The sequence below is a fragment of the Melozone crissalis genome, unplaced genomic scaffold (assembly GCF_028551555.1).
Source record: "Melozone crissalis strain CALT ecotype California unplaced genomic scaffold, PUWL_Pcris_2 ptg000027l_1, whole genome shotgun sequence".
In the NCBI taxonomy this organism is placed as follows: domain Eukaryota; kingdom Metazoa; phylum Chordata; class Aves; order Passeriformes; family Passerellidae; genus Melozone; species Melozone crissalis.
Genome location: NW_026535805.1, coordinates 50032610 through 50055773, shown reverse-complemented (window position 1 = coordinate 50055773; position 23164 = coordinate 50032610). Strand labels below are relative to the sequence as shown.

At 41.8% G+C, this 23164-nt stretch overlaps 1 protein-coding gene across 1 annotated transcript in view; it reads right to left on the bottom strand.

Annotated features, from left to right (window-relative positions):
- LAMA4 (laminin subunit alpha 4) overlaps positions 1-23164 on the bottom strand; it is a 100653-nt gene that overhangs the window by 62635 nt on the left and 14854 nt on the right. Inside the window, exons 2-4 of the mRNA XM_054280055.1 lie at positions 15973-16074; positions 4554-4678; positions 380-460 (exon numbers count right to left, since the gene is read on the bottom strand). Of these exons, the coding sequence (XP_054136030.1) occupies positions 380-460; positions 4554-4678; positions 15973-16074 (308 nt within the window). The remainder of the gene's footprint in view (positions 1-379; positions 461-4553; positions 4679-15972; positions 16075-23164) is intronic.

Below are 23164 nucleotides of genomic sequence, written 5' to 3'. Positions count from 1 at the left end.
GGTAGAAACCTGCTACATATTTTAGGGGGTGAATTGCAAGAGGAATCAATGTGGTGGATATTTTTCACTTCAGCTGCTGTTTCTGATTTGTATTTTGTACTTTTAAATTGCATTCCTTCTAGGACGATCACCACATGAAGGTACACAAAATGTGAGAACTAGATCAAAATACATCATATGTAAATATCTGTCTTATGCTGACACTTCTCTACAGCAAATTTTAGTGCTTTTTAGTAGGAAATGAACAGGATCATTTCACAGACACAATTCTACCTGATGAAAACAAGTGCATAAGATTTCTCCCCAGAATGGCAAGATTCTCTGAAATAAATTCTGGACTTCAGTATTGCTGATCAGCAGATCATCCTGAGTTTCTTACCTTTCACAGTTGGGTCCTGCATAGTTTTCCTTGCAGACACAACGCACACTTCCACTTTTTCTGTAACAGGAGACTGCAAAGCTGGAATTTCATCAGGATGAATAGTTAGAATACCAGGCAGTGACAGACACTTGGGAATATTTCTTTGTTACATTATGGACATTTCTCAATGTGAACTCTGGCTCTTGGTTGTTCATTGCTGAATGAGTGTTAAACTCTTTACATAATTTATGTTATACCCCTTGTTTAGACTTTAAATTAGTGTATAGAATTATTCTATACACTAATTAGTGTATAGAATTATGAAGCTACATAAATACAGATGAATAGGTATGAAAGTCATTGTCTTGCAGTGCAGATCAGACACATCTGCAGGTTTTAATACACACACTTTAGACAAGGGACTTAACACAAATGTGTATGTCATGTGAATTTAATTGTTTCCTGTCTACTATCCGAATGGATAAAATATTGTTTGTGGAAGACACTGCAGCGAGCACTTCAAGAACTGAGATTTTGGAATGGGTGCAGCAGTTTCCTATGCAAATCCCACAGTTTTTCTCAAATTCCAGTCTGGAAGTTCCTAGTGATGAAGACTGACCTCAGTAATGCTGTCCTCATCCAGAGGAACTGAGTGTACAGTAACCAGGGCTGCTCCACCATCTTTCCAAGAAGGCTGGAAAGAGTCTGCAGCCTCTTCTGAGACCAACATGCCAAGTAGTGATGCTGACTGCAGTAATGGCTTGGGCTGTAATTTCTACTGCTCTGATTCCAAATCATGGATTCCTTTGTTTTCTCATGATTTTAGGATTTAGCAAATATTCAAATAAATATGAGACCCAAGAAACAGCAGTAGCCAGATGTGAAAAGTGCAAATTTTATGTGTATTTCAAAACCGCTGATGGACGTGGCCTAAATACATTTACAGGAAAAAAGAGATACAGTCCTAAGATGTTTCTAGTTAGTTTGCAATATGTGTGAATAAATTTCTGCCAGCACTAGAATGCAACCAGAGTAGTGAGTAGCAGCAGTTTCCAGCTGCAGGCCCATGGTTGCTAAAACACAGCTCCTCAGTCATATGGTGCTGGGCAGCTGTGGCTGGGTTACATCCATTTCACACAGGACAAAAGACTCAGAGCAGTGGGAAAGTGCATGATCCATGCACTGCTTGTTCCAGGAACAAACAGCATTGAAAGCTGATGAGAATTCCCACATAATTTCAGTTCCTGCCAGTGTTTCTCAACTGGTTGGACAACCAGAGGCAAAAAAATCTGTCTGGATCTCTGCTGTCTCAAAATATTTGGTATAACCAGAGAGAACATAAAATGAGATTCTTCTACAGAATTTACAAATTAACTGCTGTGTGGCTTTTACAAGAACATGTTGAGAAAGTCACAATAGTTTGGCAGGCTTCCTCTTCTTTAACCAAGTCTAATTCCTTCACGTAGTTGCAAAAACCACATTGTGGATCTTAGTTATAAAGTAGGACTGAAGTCTTCCTCAAGTTTTATACTTTTGGTGAACTTTTAGGGGGAAAAATGCTTTATAATTCCCTTGGGTTTGAAAAGAAGTAACATCTGCTGGACTGTGAAACAACCTCCATCCTCCTTTTTTGTTCCAAAGAGATGACATTACACTTCATGTGTAATGTCCAAAAGTTACTCCAGAAGTTCCCAGGATAGAAGATATGAAGACAGCTTGATCAGAAAATCAAGAGACACTGCTGAATTCCTGGAAAAAATACCTATCTGGTGAGTCTGTCAGTTTACAGATTTGGTATTCTATTTCCAAAGCAAAACAGGGTAAAAAACAACATCCTTTGGGTGTTTTTTAAGCCATTTAATGCTTCTCTGCTTCTGGTAGAGTTGTTGTTTTGCCTTGCTCTTTATATGTAGTAGGATTAATGAAGGAAAATTGAAAAAACCCAACTAATAAAGAACATTTTTTCTTTGAATTTAGTTAAGCTTTGGTAAAGCTTAATGTTGCTCAATTTTTTTTTTTTTTGCCTTTTTCAGCTCCAGCTGAAGTCTATTTCTGTGGTCAGGTCTGTCTCATGCAAGAAGCTGAACAGGCAATTTCTGTACATTATTTAAACAGGGGTATGAGGCAACTTGGGATGGGGCGTTCCTTTAATTACTACCTTCAGGACTTCTCTGAGGGAAACCAAGGAAGCACAGTGGATTTTCACTGATGTAGTTTCAAAGGGGAGACAATTCATGGAACATTGAATATTCTGAGATGAAGGGACCCTTGAGACCCAGCAAATCCAAGCCATGTATTGCTGCTAATATTGAGGCATCTGCAGTCAGGTTTCTTTCAACATTTGTTCTCCCTTCCCAACCCCATGCTGCTGAGTTTTGGGTTTGGGGTTTTCTTCTCCATTGTGGTCTGGAACAGGAGAGGCATAATGTTGCTAGTTAAGGAATTGGGAATGCTCCTTGGCCTCTGCTGCCATCTCCCACAGCACTGGCAGAGACAGGCTGTAGCCACAGTCCCTGCTGGCCCCACTGCACTGAGCCCTGCTCAGTGGCCTGCTGGTCCATCCAGCTCCCTGCTTTCAGGGAGCATCTCTGCAGAGCCTTTGGGCTGCAGCATGGGACAAGCTCTGGGTGAATGCAGACCCAGCCACCCTGTGTCACATGGAGCTGTAGGGAGCACCGACCAGACCTTGCCTGACTGACCTGGTTTGGTAGAGCCTGAAGCTCACGTGGAAGTGCCTCAGGCATGTGCAGCCCAGGTTGTGGCTCAGAGAACAGCTTCTTACACCAAAGTGGCTGCTCTGTGCCCAGCAGGTTACAAAAACCACTTTGCCAAGGAAAAAAGCACTGCTCCTGATTGTTGTATTTCTAATTTTTCAGGCATTACAGCTGCTACTGAAACTGGAAGGAATAGTTGGCTTCATCTGTGAGCTTGCTCACTCCTAAGCCTTTCTACATGTCAGCAAAACCAGGTTCTTCCACTGTCTCTGGAGGATTTTCTCTGTAATCCAGGCAAAGCTGGAGTTTTTCAACAATAGCTCTTCTTCACCCCATGGCCCTTCTCACATGTCTGCAGCCCACCACAAAAGCCAAGAAGGGATCTGCGGGAATTTGGCTGGAATGATTTTGTTCCTTTGCCAGTTTGAGCCCTGAGAAGATGAGCAAAATGGAGCTCATCCCACCTTAAGGTCGTGTGAGTAATCCTATAGCAACAGCAAACAAATACAGTAAGGATGAAATTCCCTTTGCTGTGACGTCCTGCTGAAAGCAGGATGGGAAACAACACTAATAGCTAGCTCCCTGAAAACCAGCATCAGCCTCTTGGCATCTGCTTACTAGCATCTCCCTGTGGTGGGATTCACACAGATACCTCTCTCCCAGAGCATGAATCTGAGCAAGAGGAAGCTGATAATTTCTTTCAGCTGCATTACTGACATGCCACTAATTGTTTCTAATGGCTGGCTGTGGCTTGTAGTTCTTTTCTTTTCTTTTCTTTTCTTTTCTTTTCTTTTCTTTTCTTTTCTTTTCTTTTCTTTTCTTTTCTTTTCTTTTCTTTTCTTTTCTTTTCTTTTCTTTTTTCTTTTCTTCCCACAAAGCACACAACATTTGGAGTTCTTTGACTTGGTCTTGGTTTTCTGTCAAGCTTCAGAGTTTCTTACCCAAAAGTAGCTGGGCATTAGCTGAAGGGGCACTCTAACTGTCACAGGATGCTCCAGCACTTTCCTTTGAACTGTTACTGTGCTAACCAGATCCAGCTGCTGTAGACTCAGGGGACTGCAAACTCAGGCTTTTTTGTGTTTGGTTTTACCCTTCAGGTGACATGGATTGAACTTTCTGTCTGTCTTTTTTTTTCTGTCTCAACCACATAAATCTCTGATGCTGTCTTTCTTGAGAATTGTTCTTTATGGGATTTTAAAAAGCAACCACACAACAGAATAGTCTCTTTACATAAAAGGGTGAACTTGAACTTTCTCTTGGTAAGAATTGTTATGAGCATTTAAAAATATTTTACACTTTCTAAATGAAATGCTGTTTCCTGTGGTTGTAAACATGAGGAGCTGGTAGTCCTCTCATTACCCCTGTGTTTGCCAAGGGCAGCAATCTTTGTCTCCTGCATTCAGGAAGGGATGCTGGCCCCACCTTGGAAAAGGCCAAATGCAAGCCAAATGAAAGAGAGGCAAAGGCTCTTTACATACCTGGCCAGAGTTGGCAGGGGGCAGGGGCAGGGCTGGCAGAAGGTGGGCACTCCCCTGACAACGTCGCCAATGAAGCCATCGGGACACTGCTCGCAGTGCTGTCCTGTTGTGTTCCTCTGGCAGTCCTGCAGGGCAAGGAGACAGAGTGGGGAAAGTTAAATGGAGGTGCTGCCGAATTCAGAAAAAGATCACTTAGCTAAGACCTGGCCAAGCAGATGAGTGGCTGATGCCACACCTTGACCTTGCAAGGTATTGACTGATTTGGGCAAACAAGCTAGCACAACAAGCTAACACAACCGCAAATAAAAATACTATAAATTATTACAGTGACCAGCAGCAAGGGTTGTACAGGACAAAACAGACATATGAGGCTGGAAGGTGCTGGTGCAGAAGTGTCAGAGCTACTCAGGTATAGCTGCCAGCCCTGTTTTGAACTGCATATGCCGAAAGGGAAAAATCCCCTTTAATGACTCCAAAACGAAAGAAAAGGTATCTGCTGGTAAATATTGTCTATAAACCTGAGCCAAGACACAGGCTTCAGCAAGACTGCATCTGGAAAAGAGCACAGGCAGCTGTCTCACCAAGCTACTTTGGAAGAGTAGGAAGGATAAAGTGAGGGTTTCCACTCTTGCAACTGTGCAAGGAGTTTTTAGTGTCCCTGAATCAGAACTCTCCCATTACAGCAATTTGTATGGACGCAGTACAAATGTGAGCAGCTATGGCAGGCTTGAGACAGCAAGGAAATAGATCCATGGCAGACATATGTGGAGAACTACTCTATCAGTGCATATTTGCTGTAGGTTTGGGCTAGCTTCCTTGATTCTTTCCTCTTCTGAGCTAATACCAAGGATCATGGAAAATGCATACTGACAGATTGGATTTCCATCCCTGAGAAGATGACAATGTCTATAATAAAGAAAAAGACCTCTGAGTATATGAATAAGCATCAACTGATTCAGGAATTCCTGTTTCACTATCTGCTGAATAATGGTGCAATTAAGCAAGGGGAATCAGAGGATGTAATCTATCATGACTTCCACAAAAGATCAACTAAGTTGACAGGATACTTGAAAAAAAGTTTCTTTTGCAAAAGGAAAGCTGACAGAGGGTAGGAAATTAGGGCAGGATATAACAGTAACTTTTCAGTGTGGGAAGAGTCACTGTTCAGATCACCACCTAAGCCTTGGTGCTGATATGAATTTTGTTCAGTATTCACCAGTGTTTTAAAGAGATAGAAAATGTAGGGCTGTTCAGCTGGGACAGAAAGGCAGGAGGGTGTGTTTGGTTTATGTATAATTCAAAAGTTTGCAAATAAGCTGAATGCAATACAATAGTTCACCCAAATTCTACAATACAAGAATTGAGGGACACTGATTTAAAAACGTGCTTCCCTACACAGAACATAGACTACTGCTACTTTTTGCCAGGAGGTGAGAGTACTTGCAGGGACAAAAAGGGATTCCTTGGAGTGCTCCAAAGGGCAGGGAGCTCCTTAGCATGGGGCAAGGGGCACCTTGGTGTCTCTGTGGCTGGAATATCTTCAACAGCCCTGGGGTGGGGTGAGGGAGCCCAGCCAACCAACTGTTCACCTGCAGCAGCCCCTGCACATTTGACACTCACTTTCTTCTCCAAACATGGTGTGTTCTTTGGAGAAAGAGTATGAGAAGAGAGGAATGTGATTAGGGAAGACATTTAATGAAAATAAATAGTCAAGCTTCACTAGCACAGGCATTCCTGAATTAGTTTTGTATCCTCATGCTGTGACTTTGATTTAGTGGCAGAATTTTGTCCTGGCAACATTGATGTTTTTGGTTTTGCTTGTGAAAACACATCTTTTTTTTTTTTTTACCCAATATTCCTTATTTGAATTCCATAAAGGATCACCAATTAGGACTCATTATTTATAGGCTCAGATTCATTTTGATTCTAAAAGACTTTGCTTGTCTTGCTTCCTGCAAACTTTATAGTCTTAGAGAACCCATTTCCCAGAAATTATTCTTTGTGCAAGGCTCTCATTTGGCCAGAGAACTCTACAGTAAGTAGAATATGGTGAGAAAAAGGAAGAAAAGTCAATTTTTATTCCACTGATCTTTAACTAGATTAGTCAATAGTAGTTTTAGAGCTAAAGGTGGTTTTACTTAGTCATATTTGCTGTAAGGAATAAAATATTTATTATATGGAAAACCAGAAGATTATTTTAATTAAGAGCCTCTAAAATGGGAGACTAATAGGAGAAAGTTTGAATAGGAGGAAGGGGAGGAGGAGGAAAGAAGTGCACTAACCACAGGGCATGTGGGGAGAGCCAGAAGGCTAATACAATTTTAAAGATATTTTGCATTTGTCATTATCCAATGGAAAAATGATATTAATGTACCACCAGAGAGACAGGAGAGTGTGGGCACTGAGCACTTGAAGTGCTTGAGCCACCCTTGTCTGAAGCACTGGCAGAGGCCTTGGGTGTGTTTGGTTGTAGCCTTCACTGTGTTTGATCAATTCACTTCACCTTGTTTGTCCTCAGCTCACAGCACATGGGTATTAACAGAGTAAATCAGCCCCTGCTTTCCAAAGCTCAAATACGACTGCAATGACCAGAGCAAGACAGCAAATGTTGCTCCTCAAATCTGCACTTTTGTATCTAAACTGAAGGGAAGTGAAAAACCACAGATACCCCATTATCTGTGTGCAATTAGTGTTTTTTATCTGGTTAGTCATCAAGTAAAAATTACTTTATCTTATTTAGCAAGACAGATCTTCTGTGTGTATTTACAGCCATATTTTTACAGTGATAGAAAAGGTGCCCTTATATTTTATGTTCCATTATTTGGCATCTACAACTAAACTGCTGAGTGCATTAAGCCCAAGAGAGCAGGGAGAACACCCTCCCTGCAGCTCATGGGTGGTTATCAGTACTGGGTGACACTGGTGTGCTAGTTTGAGAAAAGTGTTTTATTTCTCTGGGGATCATTTTGAGTGGAAGATCAGTAGCAGCTTGGCTTCTAAAGGCTTCTAGATGAGTCTATAGCATTAAATCACTCATCCTTCAGTACACCAGCAGCTTCTCTGATGACAGAGCAGCTGGATTGTATTTGCCTGTGTAAGACAATGTCTTAGCTGGTCCTGCTACTCCTCTCTGGCGCTCTCACTGAGTGCCAATGATCAGTGTGAGCATTTTTACCTGGCTCTTACTGTAACTATTAGTGCACACATGAAAAGAACGTGGACTGGTGAGTGTGGGGGGTGTGCGGTGTTACTTGGAAATGATTGTCAATGCTGAGCTCCTAGACCCATTTGATTGGAAGCAAAACTGGAACTACCACAGAACACTTCATGTGATGCAGTTCTTCTCAGTACATACATTTGTGCAGGAATAATAATGAAAAGTTTGTTGTTTCCCTTCAGGCAATAGTACTAGGACAAATTTCCCAGCACAAGACAAGCGTGCTTGTGTCAATTAATATAACTGAAAAATTGAGGCATGAATCTGCCCCAGTTTCACTTAGGAACCTGAACTTGCAAGAAAAGGGTTCATTCTGATGGTGTTCAAAGGCACCAACTTCATTAAATCTGCCACTTACGCAGTTTTAGTGAAATTACTTCATCTGAGGGATAACAATGTACAATTTAGGCAATCTGGGCCTTCTCCATAGGAAATAGGTAGCAGATAGTGTTTTCTGTGTACCAGATTGTGTTTTCTGTGTACCCTCTAAAGTTGAAGAAAGACAGGACCTGCCACAGAGTGGTGCAGAGCACCTATTAGACCCCTGATGCTGGATGGCATGGAAGCACTCCAGGGGCAATCAAAAGTTAATACTCAGCCCTGCCTCTCGTAAGTTAGTACAACAACAACTCCCCTACCTCTCCAAAACCTCAAATAAAATCCCCTAGAATAACAGGGTCTTAAATATTGTCTGTGAAATCTGGAAGAGTCCTCCAACTTTGACAATCTTACTACTTTGGAGATGAAAACAGTCATTGTTGCAATGTATTGGGAATTGGCTGTTTGTTTACCTTTTTTCTTCCTTATTGCTTGTCCTTCTGAGAGACAGTCTTTTACCAACTGTTAATGCAGGAGATTGCACAAGGATAAATAAATTATATAGGTAAAGAGATGCAGGTGGCTTACATGGCTGTGCAGTCTGCATTTGGAGGTAGATTTAGACTTCCCCTTAAATATGCTCTCACATCTGAGGTTACAGAACTGCATAGCATGGCCCCTGCCAGCACACCAGAATTTGTTGCTATTCCAAAATAATAGCAATAAAACCAGGGTGTATAATAATGACTTGAAAGCCAAGAGTTGTACATGTTTTGTCTTTTCCATCTCTGAGGTTTAGGGTTTCAAGCTTTCTCTCTCCAGCCATTGTGGGTGAGATGCAGTATTAGTTTTCAGAATTTCATATGGAAGAAGGAGATGAGGCACCTAAAGTAAACACAAAGTATTGTGCAATTTTTCACTAGAGTAAAGACACCTGTCTAAGTAAAAAAAAAAAAAAAAAAAAACGAAAAAAGAGAATAGTGTCGGATTTTGGGGCTGTTTAGATGGTCTGGAAAAAGCCCAAAGATGGCCTTGGGCCGCCCGGGTTCGAAAGGACGAGAAGAAACTTCAGATCTGTTCTCGGTCTCGGTGTTTATTAATTGCTTATCTAAAAGATTTTCTCTTGGCCTGACAGAGTTCTGCTCAGCAGTCAGCCATGGGCACACACTGAGAGCCCCTGGGGCGGCCACCTATCTTTATACTCGGGGTTACGTATACAATATTTATCATTTTTCTCCAATACCCTCTACCCTTATTAACCAGTGTTCCCCTAGTAAGGTCCAATCCCGGAGTGCCAACATCACCACAGAAGATGGAGGCCTAGAGGAAGAAGAAGAAGGAGAAGGGCACGCCCCAATTCCTCCATCTTACCTCTCTAGACCCCCCTGTACAGAAATCTTAAACCCTGTATCTCACACTCCAGTTAACTTGTCCCTTCACCATTCACCCCAGTGAAATCCTCCTATCCTTATACTGATGTCATCTCCCCTGTGGGATCAAAGTCCAGCCACCAGACATTTCTGGCAACATTCCAGGACTCCCGAGCCCCCCAGGGGTGGTCTTGTTCACTCTGCCCCTCAGTTCTGAGAGGCTGAGATCCCACAGAATAGCTACATAACTAATTTCCTGATGTGGTTTGGGTCAAAATACCCCCTCTATGTCAAAGTTTTGATTTATAGACCTTGTCCTGTATTAGTGAAGTGGGAGCTGATGCCTTGCCAAAGCACCTGGCCCACTGCTTTCTCAACCCATCACTTGGTGTAGCTAACTGTGACAAATGTGTCTGAGCAGGTGGGAGAGCAGCAGCAACCCCTCCTTGCAGTCCCGGCCTGATTTCCTTCATGCCTCTTACACTGGCTGTGCAGGAGTGGAAACAAATGCTCACACATTGGGGATCACTGTCGCATGTTTTCCACAGCAAACTGGGAGGGACGACAAATACTAACTTTAAACTTAGCTAAGAGAGAGGGAAATATCTATACCTGAGAAAATATGTTGACTAACACTAATGTTTTTGACAACCACTGCATACCAACACTGCATTCTGGTCAGATTTTCAAACATATGTCGCCAGTGCTGTGTAGATATCTGCAGCCCATCTCTGCAGAAAGAAGCAGTGAGCTATAAGCAGCAAGGCTCCTTGTGAAGGCAGAAGTACCTAACGAGCTGGGGAGTTTTGCTAGCTCCCTACTGCTTTTTGCTCATGCCTGATGGATGGTTGTAGATCCACTGGCAGTTCTCCAGACCAGCCTTGGCAACCATGTGGAACATATTATCCTCTTGGGCAGAGCTGCCAAATCTGTTCCAACCTTTCCACTCAGCTGTAAACCCAAATGCTTAAACACAAATCACTTACATGACAATATGCTCTATTGTAAAAAATTCCATAAAAGGCTGGAAAGGATACCGGTGGATTTATCCTCTCCACTGCTAGGATCATTTGGTCTTTCCTGTTCCAAAATGGTCACATTTATTTATTTATTTCCTTATGAGTATTTGGATGCCTTACATAAAGATCAATCAAATACATGGAACTGAAGTGATAACAAGGCACTTAAAGGTTTCTAGGGAGACAGCAAGAAATTTACCTTCACCTTCTGCTATAATGCTTTCTCCAGACTTACTTCTTTTGTTCTGTGTTTTCATGCATCAAAGAAGATCTAATCTCCGTTAACAATAGACACCTCATGTAAGTCACTGATAACTCAGTCTTACAAAATTTTTGCCTGGATAAACAGCTTGGCATTTTTAAAGAACTTTCTGCTTTTCAATTCATTTTGTCATGTTCTTTTAGAGTCATTGCCATAATATAGTGCAGTAACCTCAAGTAACTTGCTTCCCTAGACTGTGCAATCAAATTTTTAAGTATGGTAAAGCCCTATGAATTGTACTACTTGCACAATCCTGTGCAAGTTTATGGCTCTAGAAAAGCTGTTTCACCTCTATATGCCACCCTTTTCAGAGGTGACCATCACAGCCCCTCTGATGATCAGTCATTTGAAGACCACTCACTTGTCTGAATTTTGAAATGTTGAGCCCTCAGTGGAGGTGCTCTAAAGAAACAGGTCAGGTGTAGGTTGTTGGTGGGGTGTGGTCTGGGGATGGTGCAGGAGGTAAAACATTGCCTTCATACCTTCCCATCTCACTAGCAGCAAGACATGATGGGCTTTATGCAGGGGAAGTGCACATCCCTGGGCCTGAAGATGGCCACTTGAATCTCTTGCAGTTTCACCCAGTTAACATCACATATATGCATGTTTCCAAAATCAAAAGCTAAGCCCTGAAAAGAGACTTAATTTTCTTCTTGTAGCCAGAATTGAGAAAATTATGTTAAAAATCCAAAGTCCAAGATCAGCACAATGAATTGTTTCTTCCACAACTGGCCTTACATGCATCACCAGATAGCATCCTTGAAATGAAGCATTATTTAACATCTCTCTTTTAATATATTGTTAGTAGAGCTTACGCTGTGTTGGCTATTCTTCTTCTAGCGCTCGGGTGATTTTCTATCCTAACAAAATGGACTGTGTGTCTCTTCAGTTTTAGTTACAGGGTCACATGACTGATTTCTGTACTGTTTTTATGTGGACATCTATGCAAGGAAGGCCCTGTCTGCAATAATTTCTTCTGTCTGGTTACCTAAGGAGATTGTTGATTCATTGACTGTGTCATTCAATAAGCTTTTAATGACTAGTGGATGTGATTTGCACTCTATGAATAAGCTGAGAGAAGTTCTGAAACAGAACCTCAAGATATATATGTCAGCAGAAATTAAAGATTTGAGCACTCTACCTTAAGGCATCATTAAAAAGGGTTTAATTTTATTTGATTTTGAATTTAGGGCACAGGCCAATGAAAATTTCATTAATTTGTACGCTGTGGGAACTACATTTGCCAAATTGATTTGAGGGATTTGCATAATATGATGGCCTCAGAGCATCATATGGGGCCCAAACCTTGATTTTCATCCCTTTTGAAGCAGAGTACTTTTTTCTTTTCATACTGCCTTGTCTATTTATTCAGGTCTTACAGCTTAGTTATTACTTAGACTGTAAAAAATATCTACCAACCAAACACAGTGTTATTATTGCTTCCATGTTATTATAGCTTCCAGCATTGTTAGCAGAGATAACTTTAAAAAGTGTTTTTTTTTTAATGTTCAACTCATTTCCTTATGTTGATAAATATGGAGATATAGAAAACTTTAACTTTGGGGAAGATCTGTTCTTCTAAAGATCTGCTGCTAAAGATGGTTTGAATCTATGGCTCAGGGTTAAGGTAAGATGTGGTTATGGTGGAGAGTCCAAATGTGATAAAATTTCAGAATGCTGTTGTATCATGGAAGCAGGGAGATAGCTAGTTCATAATCATGGAAATAGAGGATGACAACAATAATAAAGTGGGATAAATACAGATTTATCCCACAGCTCATTAAAAACTAATTGAATGCAGGAATTTTTGTCTGTCACGTGTGGTGGTTTCCACTGCAAGACTTATTGGAGTAAATGGCCTTAAAATTTGAGAATAGGGAGAATGGTGAGTTCTCCATACCACATGGTCCTATCTCTTCACAGGAACTCCCAGATATAGAGGTATTTACTAATTTCTGCCTCAGCAGGCTTTGCCCAGATACGCACGTGTCCTTCTCCAGCTCTTGGGGAAGGCTGCCTTGTCCACTGATTCTAATACAAGTCACATAATCAAACAACAAGTCACCTTTTCCTAAATTGAATTAATTCATTATTCTAATGTGCTTCTTCCTGCTGTAATTCAAGTTATGTCTTTCTCTCTCGAAGCTTTTCTTCTCCCAGGCTTTCTCAGTCACATTTTGCCATTTACCAATTTCATTAGTCTTCCAAACTTTTCCAGAAATTTCTGAATCCTCAGGAAGTTCCTGTTACTGCAGTCCCCATGGGCATCTCTGGTTCTGGTTTATGCTATCAAACCTTTAAACCTCCTTTTCATTCTGCACTTTTCCTCTACCTTTCACTTTTATTTCACTTAAGCCTTTTCACTTTTTATTCATAAGTAAATGACCTGAGCTTGGTGGCTTTTAAAATCCTTCAGACAAGCTATCAAAAGGCAATTTGAACTCAAACAGTAAATTAGGGTTTAGCTTTTAGTTTTATTCCTTACTACCTAGCTTGTTCCAGGAGACGAAACACCAATCAGGAATGTACATTTACTTTCAGATAATTTCTTCATGATACTGTAAATTTTCTAGTTTTTTTTGTTTGTTTGTCTGGAACCCTTGACTTCAGCCATATTTTTGTAGAAGACAGGAAACAGCTCTTCTGTTGTGTTTGTAACCTGAGGATATAATAATTTCTTAACTCATATATTCTACTCCAGAAGCTCTCTGGTGACCAGAGCCATCAGAAGCAGACGTGTGACAAGCTATCTGGTTCCCAAGTCGTCCATCAGAAGTTTCCCCTTGGCATCACTGTCACTTGACATTGTCACGAAGGGGACCATGATCCCATGAGCCAAAAGTCTTGTGCATGTGAAAGAGAAAAGCTGGGAATGCCTGGGAGTCTGAAACCACTTTTGAAAATTTAATCATAAAAAGTAAGCCAATATGTGTTCTGCAGAAACCAGCCAATTCTAAGCACATTACAATGGCCAAGCCATAGTAATTTTTCTTGTCCTGAACAGCTGCACAGTCTTCTTCCCACAGAAATAAAAATGGTAGGAAATATGCCATGGAACTTGACTTGATGTATTTGAATAACTGAAAACTTGATAGTGGTTGCAACAAAGCAAAGTATGTGAATATTATGAGTCCATTTTATGAAGAGATAAACTGAGGGCAAAGGTTTATGACTTGTCAAAAGTAACACATGGCAGAGCAAGGGGTTCTGGGCTCTTACAAGCTATACTCTTTACAAGCCTGCAAAGAGTGTACTAGTGCCTAACTCTTGCTATGTGGTTTAAACAGTATTAGCTTCCATCATTTTTTTAGTGAGTTAGTGCCCTAATTGCCTACTAGTAGCTGGGATTAGTTTTACTGGGCTGATTTTTGCTCTGGAGCTACAAATGTTTGACTGCTATTACTAACACACAGCTTTCTGTATGAGGTGATTCTGAGTCAGATTGAACATATGGGAAATTATAACAATACCTTGGAATTCAACACACTCTTCCCCTGGTGTTTTGTTTCAACCTTCTCATGTTGTTCCTTGGCATTTGAATTACCCTGGGTAACACATGTATATACACTCACAGGGTCCCTCACCACTGTAAATTGTTTATATTATACTGTCGTGGTTTGACCGGAAATGGGACATCTGGGATATGTTGTTTTGCTGTGGTTACCAATGGGTAATTGGAATTTAAGATGGGCACTTAGTTTGACCAGTGGGACATTTGGATCCGCCTCTTGAGACTACGAACCCAAGGGGTTAAAAGCAGGGCTCTTGGCCTTCGGAGCCCTCTTGGGATTTCCAGCGTGAAGAAGTCTCTCCCCCGGCCCAGTTGTTGGCTGGGCTGGGGGAGGGGAAAGCCACGTGGCCCATTTTACGGTAGGCCCGGGTTCGGAGGAAGGGTGGCAGACCCTTGAGCGACCTGTTTATTCCCCCCCCAGAGAATGCAGCCCGTGCTCGAACTGTATATCTTGAAACCTGATACCATGTGCCGGCAGGCAGCACGGCTGGGAGGAGAAAGGGGGGGGCAGCGGGCAGTCCGGCCGCCTGGGAGAACTTTTAACCCTTTGGGGAATGAAGGCTTCGCAGAACATTGCCTTTCCTGGGAAAGGGACAGGAGTGGAAGATGAAGGAAGAAAATTAGGCCAGTAAGGAGGGTCTGGCAAAGGGAGAAGAGAGATGTTGAAGGAATGGAGGAAGATGGAGTGGCAGTTTTTTGCTGGACTCTTTTTTGTTGTATTTCCATGGACTGTTTCCTGGTGAGGCAGAGGCTGTATTGCAGGGGGAAGCGGAGGCTCGGCGTCAAGAGAGTTTGGTTTTGAGACCCCTCGGCCCCAGGGGGTATAGAAGACATGGGGGGGGGGGGGGACAGAGGTCCCAGGATTGTGACTGTACTCTGCTTGGAACGAGACGAGGCATTCTTAAAAGGCCCTGAAGGCAGGCCCCTGCCCCATCCCATGCCTGGTGGTGAGAGCACCTTGGCATGGAAAGGAGATGTCACGAGATAGCAAGATACCGGGCGGATTGCTGATTGTGACAAGAAGTCCGTGGCACAAGGAAGGACTCCGTCTATCCCTTATGAGCTGAAGATTTGATTTTTTTTTCCAAAGGGTGGTGCCAGACCGAGTGTGGATAATTTTTTGGGAAATGTAAATGTGTTTGGGAATTTGGTGGGAGGAGGATAAGGAGGTGTTTCTGTGTAGTTTTCATTCTCCTTGTTTTTTTCCCCTGTGTGTGTGTAGTTTAGTAGTTGTGTGTGTAGTTTAGTTAATAAACTTCTCTTTATGTTTAAGTTGGAGCCTGCTTTGCTTATTTCCTGGCCACATCTCACAGCAGATATCAGGTAAAAGGTATATTTATGGGGGCCCTGGCTTTGCCAGGCCTAAACCATAACATATACACAGCACTGTATTCATAAAGGGGAGAAAGAAATGTGTTTGAATTTATACATTTATTTTCTCCAGAGGTATACAAAACTCTTTCCATATTTCTGATGGACTAAAAATTTTCCACATGCTAACTATCACAAATACTGCATGAGGGAAGTGTTTTGAATCTGCAGAGATAATTTAAGTGAGAATTAATTTTGGCCAGGACAATTTATTACGGTATTGATCTTGGCCCTACTTATGATCTTTCTCCAGCAAAAAGCTCCTGTGGTACAGACACTGCTTTTGCATTATGTTGAAACTGAGCATCGGTATGAAAAGTCAGACAATCAGAGAACAGAGGAATTCCTTACCACACAGATTCCAGATCCATCAAGGCATCTGTTTGCATTACCATTACAGTTGCAAGGGGAGCATTTTCCTGAGCTGGTACGATAAAATCCTTCTTGGCATCCCTGCAATGAGAAAAAAAGTATTTCCTATGCATATGTGGCTGGAGAATTAGGTTTGGTGAGAGGAGAGGAAAGCAAGGCTACAGCCATCAGTCTCCCTGGAGCACAGTGCACAACCCCTCCATAGCAGACCACACACACACGCTGCTGAACTTGACTCTGTTCTTTCACTCTGTCCTGGTGCTTGGTTTTTTGCCTCAGAGTGTTAAAGCTGTCAGCATTCCTGCCTGTGTCCTGTCCCTGACAAGCTCTGGGTGTGGAGCTGGCAGATTCTTACTGCATGTTGTACTAGAGGATGAGTTAACCAGAAACCATAATCCTTATTTGGTAAAGGAGGTGTATTTATAGGAAAGGAATAGCTTTTACTGAAGAAAAGAAAAGAAAAGAAAAGAGAAAAGAGAAGAAAAGAAAAGAAAAGAGAAAAGAAAAGAAAAGGACAAAAGCTTTAGAAAATTTACTTTACATCAAAGTTTTGATGAGATTTGGATGAATAACCTATGGTAAACAAATATACCTACAAAGATCAATGCCCTTTTGAATAAATGTGTGGCTTTGCCTGTTTATATAATTTAGTAATTTTGATAATTTACCAGAGCTTACCAAAATGAAAAAGAAATTGTAAATATCTGGATCACCTTCTTTTGAATAATAATTAAAGCAATAACATAAGGAATCAGAAACACAAAGCTATTAAAGTGTGCTTCAAAGACTGAAAAATAAGAAGATTAAAGTGGATAGTTTTTGTTGTGTTGAGTATCAGTTCTGGTTCTTTGCTGAGGAGAAAGAACCATTTTCCCTCATTATGCAGAGCTGGTGAGATGTACACAGGCTGATCTCATCCAGAGGTGATGTAAAGACACCGGCATGTCATTTAGTGCTCCAAAAATTATTTGCCACACCAGTGATTTGCCAACAGTGATGTTTCTGCTATCACTTACAAACAGCATCCCTGAGGTGGCTGTTAGAGCTTAAGGTATGCCAGACTTTCCTGTAATATTTTTGTGGCTCTCTGTACAGAACTTTTTTTATTCTGTGGCTCTTGAGGTCACCTACCCTTGAAAAAAGTGGGAAAAGTGTAAAGTTCAAATAACTCAGAAGGGTGTGTGTCTTGCATTTGTATGAGCTAAGAGGCTTCTTATTGTATTACTCTGATCAAATCAGGATTAGCTTTCCTTTGTATCTTCCTATTCCTTACTTTCCTGGGTTGCCCTCAAATCAAGGATGAGGTATTTTTCTGCACTGTGTAGAAAAATAGCTTAGCACCTGTAGTTTCTCATGCCCAGGTAAGCTATGGCAGAACAGCAGGTGTGCAGTACCAAATGCAGACCCACACAGTGACCCATATGTCCCCTACCTGCAGAAACTGGCCTGTGAGCAGCAGTGCCAAATGTCCCTGCTGGTGGCTGGGGCTAGCCAGCCCTGGCACCATGCTGTGACCTCATCACTCCTGGGACCTGCACTCACATGTCTGCATCGGGCTGCAGTTACAGCTGGGGAGCTCTGGGTAGCAAGAGCCAGCAATCCTGAGTCTTGGCTGCGTGTTAACTTCCATTCCCAAGTGTGGCTAGTCCAGCCAGACAGGCTGCTCACTTAGAACACAACATCTTAGGAGATGAATAACAGCAGGCTTTAAAAATGAGGTTTAGAAATTAATCACTGGTCCCATCTTATCCCAGAGAGCTCTGAGAAGCGGAGATGAACATAAATGGAAAACTCAGTTGCCTTTACCATTCTTGTGCACAGAATTTTATCTGGTTTGTTTTGGAAACACTTTCTTGATAATAACTCCTAGGAGGCAAAGTCTTCAGACCACAGACTCTTTGGGACAGCAGAAATACTGTCTATTTCTACTGCTTGTTTCTTTCAGTTGTTTAGTCTTTGCACAGCGGTAGGACTGGCTCCCGCCAGACTAAGGATTGCAACTCAATGATTACACCACACACTGTGGAAGGGAGACAGTTAGTTTCTAAATTGAAAACAGACTCTTGTCCCAATGTCTGCCTTTGCAATATTTCTTTCCACCCATACAGATCTAAAGTTTGTTATATTCTCTGATGAACAGAGCTGGTGGGTGGTCCTAGCTGTGCTCCTCTAGTGTCTGTCCAAAAGCTGTCTTGGTTTTGCAGGTCTAAGCAGAATGATTTTTACTTATGACAGTGAATATGGACAATGGAAATGTTGGAATGCTTGTAAAGGTGTCTATGAAAATCCTTTAGTCTGCCATAATGATAATCTCATTTATACTTCAACTGATGGTGTGCCTGCACTGCAGCCACGAGAGAGCTTCAATCCTGTCCACACACCCAGCAGTAAGAAGTTAGTGCAGGTCAGTGCTACATCGTTGGTTTTAGCGTTAAGGGCAAGGGCTGTGCAGACTTTGCTAAGGTCCACTGGGAACCAGTTTACCTCCTATTATTAGCAGGCACACTTCTGAGTTCCTTAGGACATCTGCCTCAAGTCTGGGTCCCTCTATTTTCATTGTCAGAGCCCCACTTCAAAATGAGATGTGGGGAAGTCATCTGGGTATTTTTTTCATAGCCTTTCCCCCCCATGTTATTCAATTAATCACAAAAACTTGGAAGGTGCTGATGCTCACTATTTTAAAACAGTACTTTAAACCATAGGATGCATCAATGTAAACCAGAAAGGAGATATTGACAATCAATGGTATGAGGGACAGGGGAATGAAGGGAAAATGGGATCCAGACTTCCTTTGAGCTCTGAAGTTTTCTGAGGCATTCTCAATTATTCTGATATATTTTTGTTGCTCTTTGCCCTACTAGTGATAATGGAGTGATTGGTTGGTTGTTCCAGAGCTTGAGCCAACATCATATTTATAAAAAGAAGTGTCAGAGTGTTGAGCTAATTGAGGGATTCAAATTGCTGAATGTTCTGGAAGCACAAAATTATTGCACACAAAGCAGAAACAGGACTGGAACAAAATGGAAATACCCTTCCTGTAAAATAGTTATGTAGGCAATTGAGTGAGGAACATTTCCATCCACTGTCTGTTTCTGAATGGTGAAGACAATTAGAAGGCCAAAATCTTAGGTCTGTATTAGCAATTATGTCTTCACAATTATTAGATATTTTTTTTCCCTGAGGGACAAAGTTTGTTCCAGCTCAAGTTGAAAAGTCCAATCAAATCTTGGCCTTGCTGATCTCCTGAAAAATCTCTGCACCCGTGGGGCATTTATTCCTCTGCTCCCGCCCTGCATCTGGATTGAATGATTGCATTACTCAAAAACAAGAACCAGCTGCATGCTGAAAGTGCTGGGGAGCCTGTAGTAATTTTCTGCTTCTTCAGACCTTTCTGCTGGTCTGGGTGCAATATGGTACTGAAGATGGAAGACAATTCACATACACAGAGTATGAATTTACTCCCACATTATATTCAAGCAGTTCCATCAATTTCATTGTAGCTGTTCCTGATCTGCACCTGCAAACTGAGGGCAGAGCCAGATCTCCCATTCCTTCCTTGCTGCCGGCTCAGGAGTGGTGCAGCTGTGCTGGGGTGGGTGTTTGCTCTGAACCTGCCTCTTCTGGTTTGCTTTCCCCAAAAGAAGAATGTTGTGCTGGTAACACATACAGAGCATTCTCTGTGGTCACATCTGCACTGGCCAGCTGAAGAAAGGCAAGGTGTGGTTTCAGGTCTTGATCTTGCTCCTTGACAAACTCTGACTTTCCTCCCAATGACCATGCCAGCTCAGGGCATGGCATCTGTTAGGATATGCTCCCAGGATTCAGTTTTTACAGGACTACCCTTCTCTGGGCAAGCACAGGGGGTGTTTCAGCACATGGACACAGGGTGTGTTATCCTGTTTGACTAGGAGGTCCCAACACTGCTCTATTCTGTACTTCAGATGTAGCTATTGACTCTCTCATCTAATGGTAAGAAAACATGGCATGTATCTTTAGTTAGTACGGGAAATTGTGACTTGTGAGTATGTAAACACACAAAAGCTCTCTTCCACAATAAAAGGCTCCCTTGGATCTGCACCAGTGCTTGCTATTTACAGAGTTTCCTCCCAAGTGCTGAGGTACACAAGAGCGTGTATATTCAGGGTTAAATGGTCTGCATTTATAGACATTTAATTGGCATTTCAGTTTGTGTTACATCTATGATACTATTTTCAGTCTTGGACCAGAAATCCCATCACATCTGGTCCAAAAAATAAACCCCAGAAGAAAAAAGATGGTGCTGTCCTCCAGGACCATTGTGAAAGAGGAAACAGCTGGTGCACGTGGGGAACGGAATCTAAGGAAGACCACTCAAAGTAGTTGCCATTGCACATCAGCTGCCAAGTCACTTCTAAGTTCAGTGCCAGTAGAGCCTTGTTTGTAGCTCTCAGCAGTGTTATGGTCTTTGCTGCTAGAGTGTGTCCAAAGGTGTGCTTCCTTCCGGCTCTCAGAAGGATCCTCAGGGAGCTACAAGGATGCTCAGGCATGAGGCAAAGGTCAAACATTATGGTATTACTTGGTAGAGTCTCACTACTGGAGAGAAAGGTCTGGTCAGGATATTAAAAGTGAATGCAGTCTGGGCACAGCTGAGCCTGATGAACTCATGGGCTCATGATGAAATGAAAACTAACTTAATTAACATAATGTCCTAGATCTAGCTGCAAAAATACAAATAAGATCTATCCTATATTGCAAACACTGTGTTTTGTGTAGAAGGGTGAGTTTTGATGGCAAGAGGAGAAAATGCACATTATCTTAGTTTCTGGAAGCCTCCACACATTACTTCTTCATATAATCTAACCCCTTCTTCATAGGGGTTAGATTAAAGACTAGCATCATTTATTATATGCTATTCAAGTCTTAGAAACTGTTACTGATCATGTTCGTTTAGCCTTCAGTGGAAGAGAATATAATTAATTCTCATTACCCGTCGTCTGATTTTGGCCAAGTACATACATAGCTATCTCTGGTCAAGCTGATGTACCAGAGTTTGTTTACTTTCTTTATCTTGATGAAATTTAATTTGCCACATAGTTTAATCTTGAAAATATATTTGTGGATTCCAGTTTTCATTTTTCTGCAGTCTGATCTCTTCTGTAAAGGTAGTAAAAATATTATAAAAAGATATAAACCTAAGGAAGTCATAGTTTGAGGAGTGTGAAATCCGGCCTGACAGGCTATCTCTCAGTCAAAACATTTATGGAGAACTTTGACACATATTGTAAATTATTTGAATAATAATGTTTATCACTTGACATAGATTGAGTAATAATTTTGGAACTGTAGGACCCTTAGAGGTCCCCATTGTCTCTTATGGAATGAAAGAAAAGCAAGAAGTAGAAAAGAAAAAATTCTACTTGAGCATTATGAAGCTTTGCTTCTTAATCAGAACACAGGGAGAAGAAAACAGAAAAGTGTTGTTGCTCTGATATAACAGGCATCATATGAGCCACTGATACCTATAAAAGTAGGACTCATGGATAATTCAAGTCCATATTTTCAATGCATTGATGAAATCAATCAGACAAATTGAGTGGAGCAATGTCCCCTCTTGGCAGCTTCAGATCAATGTGTAATGTTTATACATCTGGAAGGAACAGTTTAGAAGAACAGAGGTTTTGGACTCAAAGTTATATCAAATCTCTTAAACTCTGCATCTTTTACCATATAGAGATGAGTGAATACTTGAAACCACCTCCATTCATTTTAAAGTCTTTGTCTCTAGAGCAGAGACCAGTCTGCTGGAAGTACATGGCATTACCATGGAAACATCAGTCCTCTGCTCCTTGAGGACATTTCCAAACCCAACCCAAGCATGCTTGCTTTTGTTTATTTGTCTTTATAAGCACTGTTTGAAACTGGCAGCTACAGTTCTGAGGCCTTTTTGAAGTTTGTTTGCTTAGGCCAACTTGAGATAAATAGCCTATTGGCCTTCCTAAAAATAAAGATGTTTTCCTGCTTGAATATCTCCCAGTACTTTCATTTATGCAATTGTTTATTAGAAATAGGAACATTAGAGAAACAAGCCTGAGAAAGCAGTCCTCTACTGTACATTTGATGTTATTTCAGTTTCTCTGGCTTCCTCAGAACAGGCGGGACTCTTTTCCAAAGAGATTGCTGGTTTTGATCACCTATAACAGGGACTCCACTTTCAATCCCCAGCCAAGAGCTCACAGAAACCTTGCCAAGCATTCGGCACTCAGCAGGTCTGTGTGAGCCCTGAAGGCAGTTCCAGGCTGAAGCCCTGAGGAGCTCTGTGCCCCAGTGCAGCACTGAGCTAACGCAGCTGTGGCTGCACTGGTGTGAGGGTGAACCGGCCTTGGCAGCTGCATTCCTGTGCAGGGAGGCTAAACCATAGCAAGCTGGGACTCATCCACAGGGGGACTTCCACGTGGGATGCCATGTGGCCAGAAGCCAGCTGGACACCCGTGGTGTGGTTTGATTTCTTGTATACGGAAATGTATCTAAATTCGGTCAGCTGGGTCTGCTGCTCTCTCCTAACAGCATAGAGGGACGTGCAGGGTGGCTCATGTGTAGGTGCCAGCCCTGTATACAAACTCCGTGTGATGAAGCCTATTGCACATGTCAGATATGCTGTGGATTACAGAAGTGTCCAGGCTGCAACAGCTATGCCACAGATCTGGCCAAACTGCTGGGCCCTGTATCCTTGGAGAAGTGCAAAGTCTCCTCAGAGTCTGTTCCACAAGTCAGTATGTTCAGGTAGAGAAAGTGGACAGATATGAAGAAAATCTTGATGTCTGACAGATCCAAACAATTCTCTACATAAGTGCAGGGAAGATCTAGCCTAGAAAGAAGAATGACCCCATTCTAAGGACGCTTTCTGGGTCCTTCCAAAAGGCATGCTAAAAATAATGCTTTGCCAAATTTGCATGTAAATATACAAAGTGTTTGAATCCATGGACATCCTGTCTTAAAACCACTCTGGGCAGGCACAAAATCTATGGCTTATCATGCTTGGAAATCATTAACTAAAAAACTGTCTTCTTTACCGTGGATGGATATACAAATATACTTCTGGTATTTCATTCATTAAAAGATACTGAGGACAGCAACGTGACTTTCCCATCTGCTTTTCAGCTTGGGACATAATTGACTTCCAGTGCATTTAAGC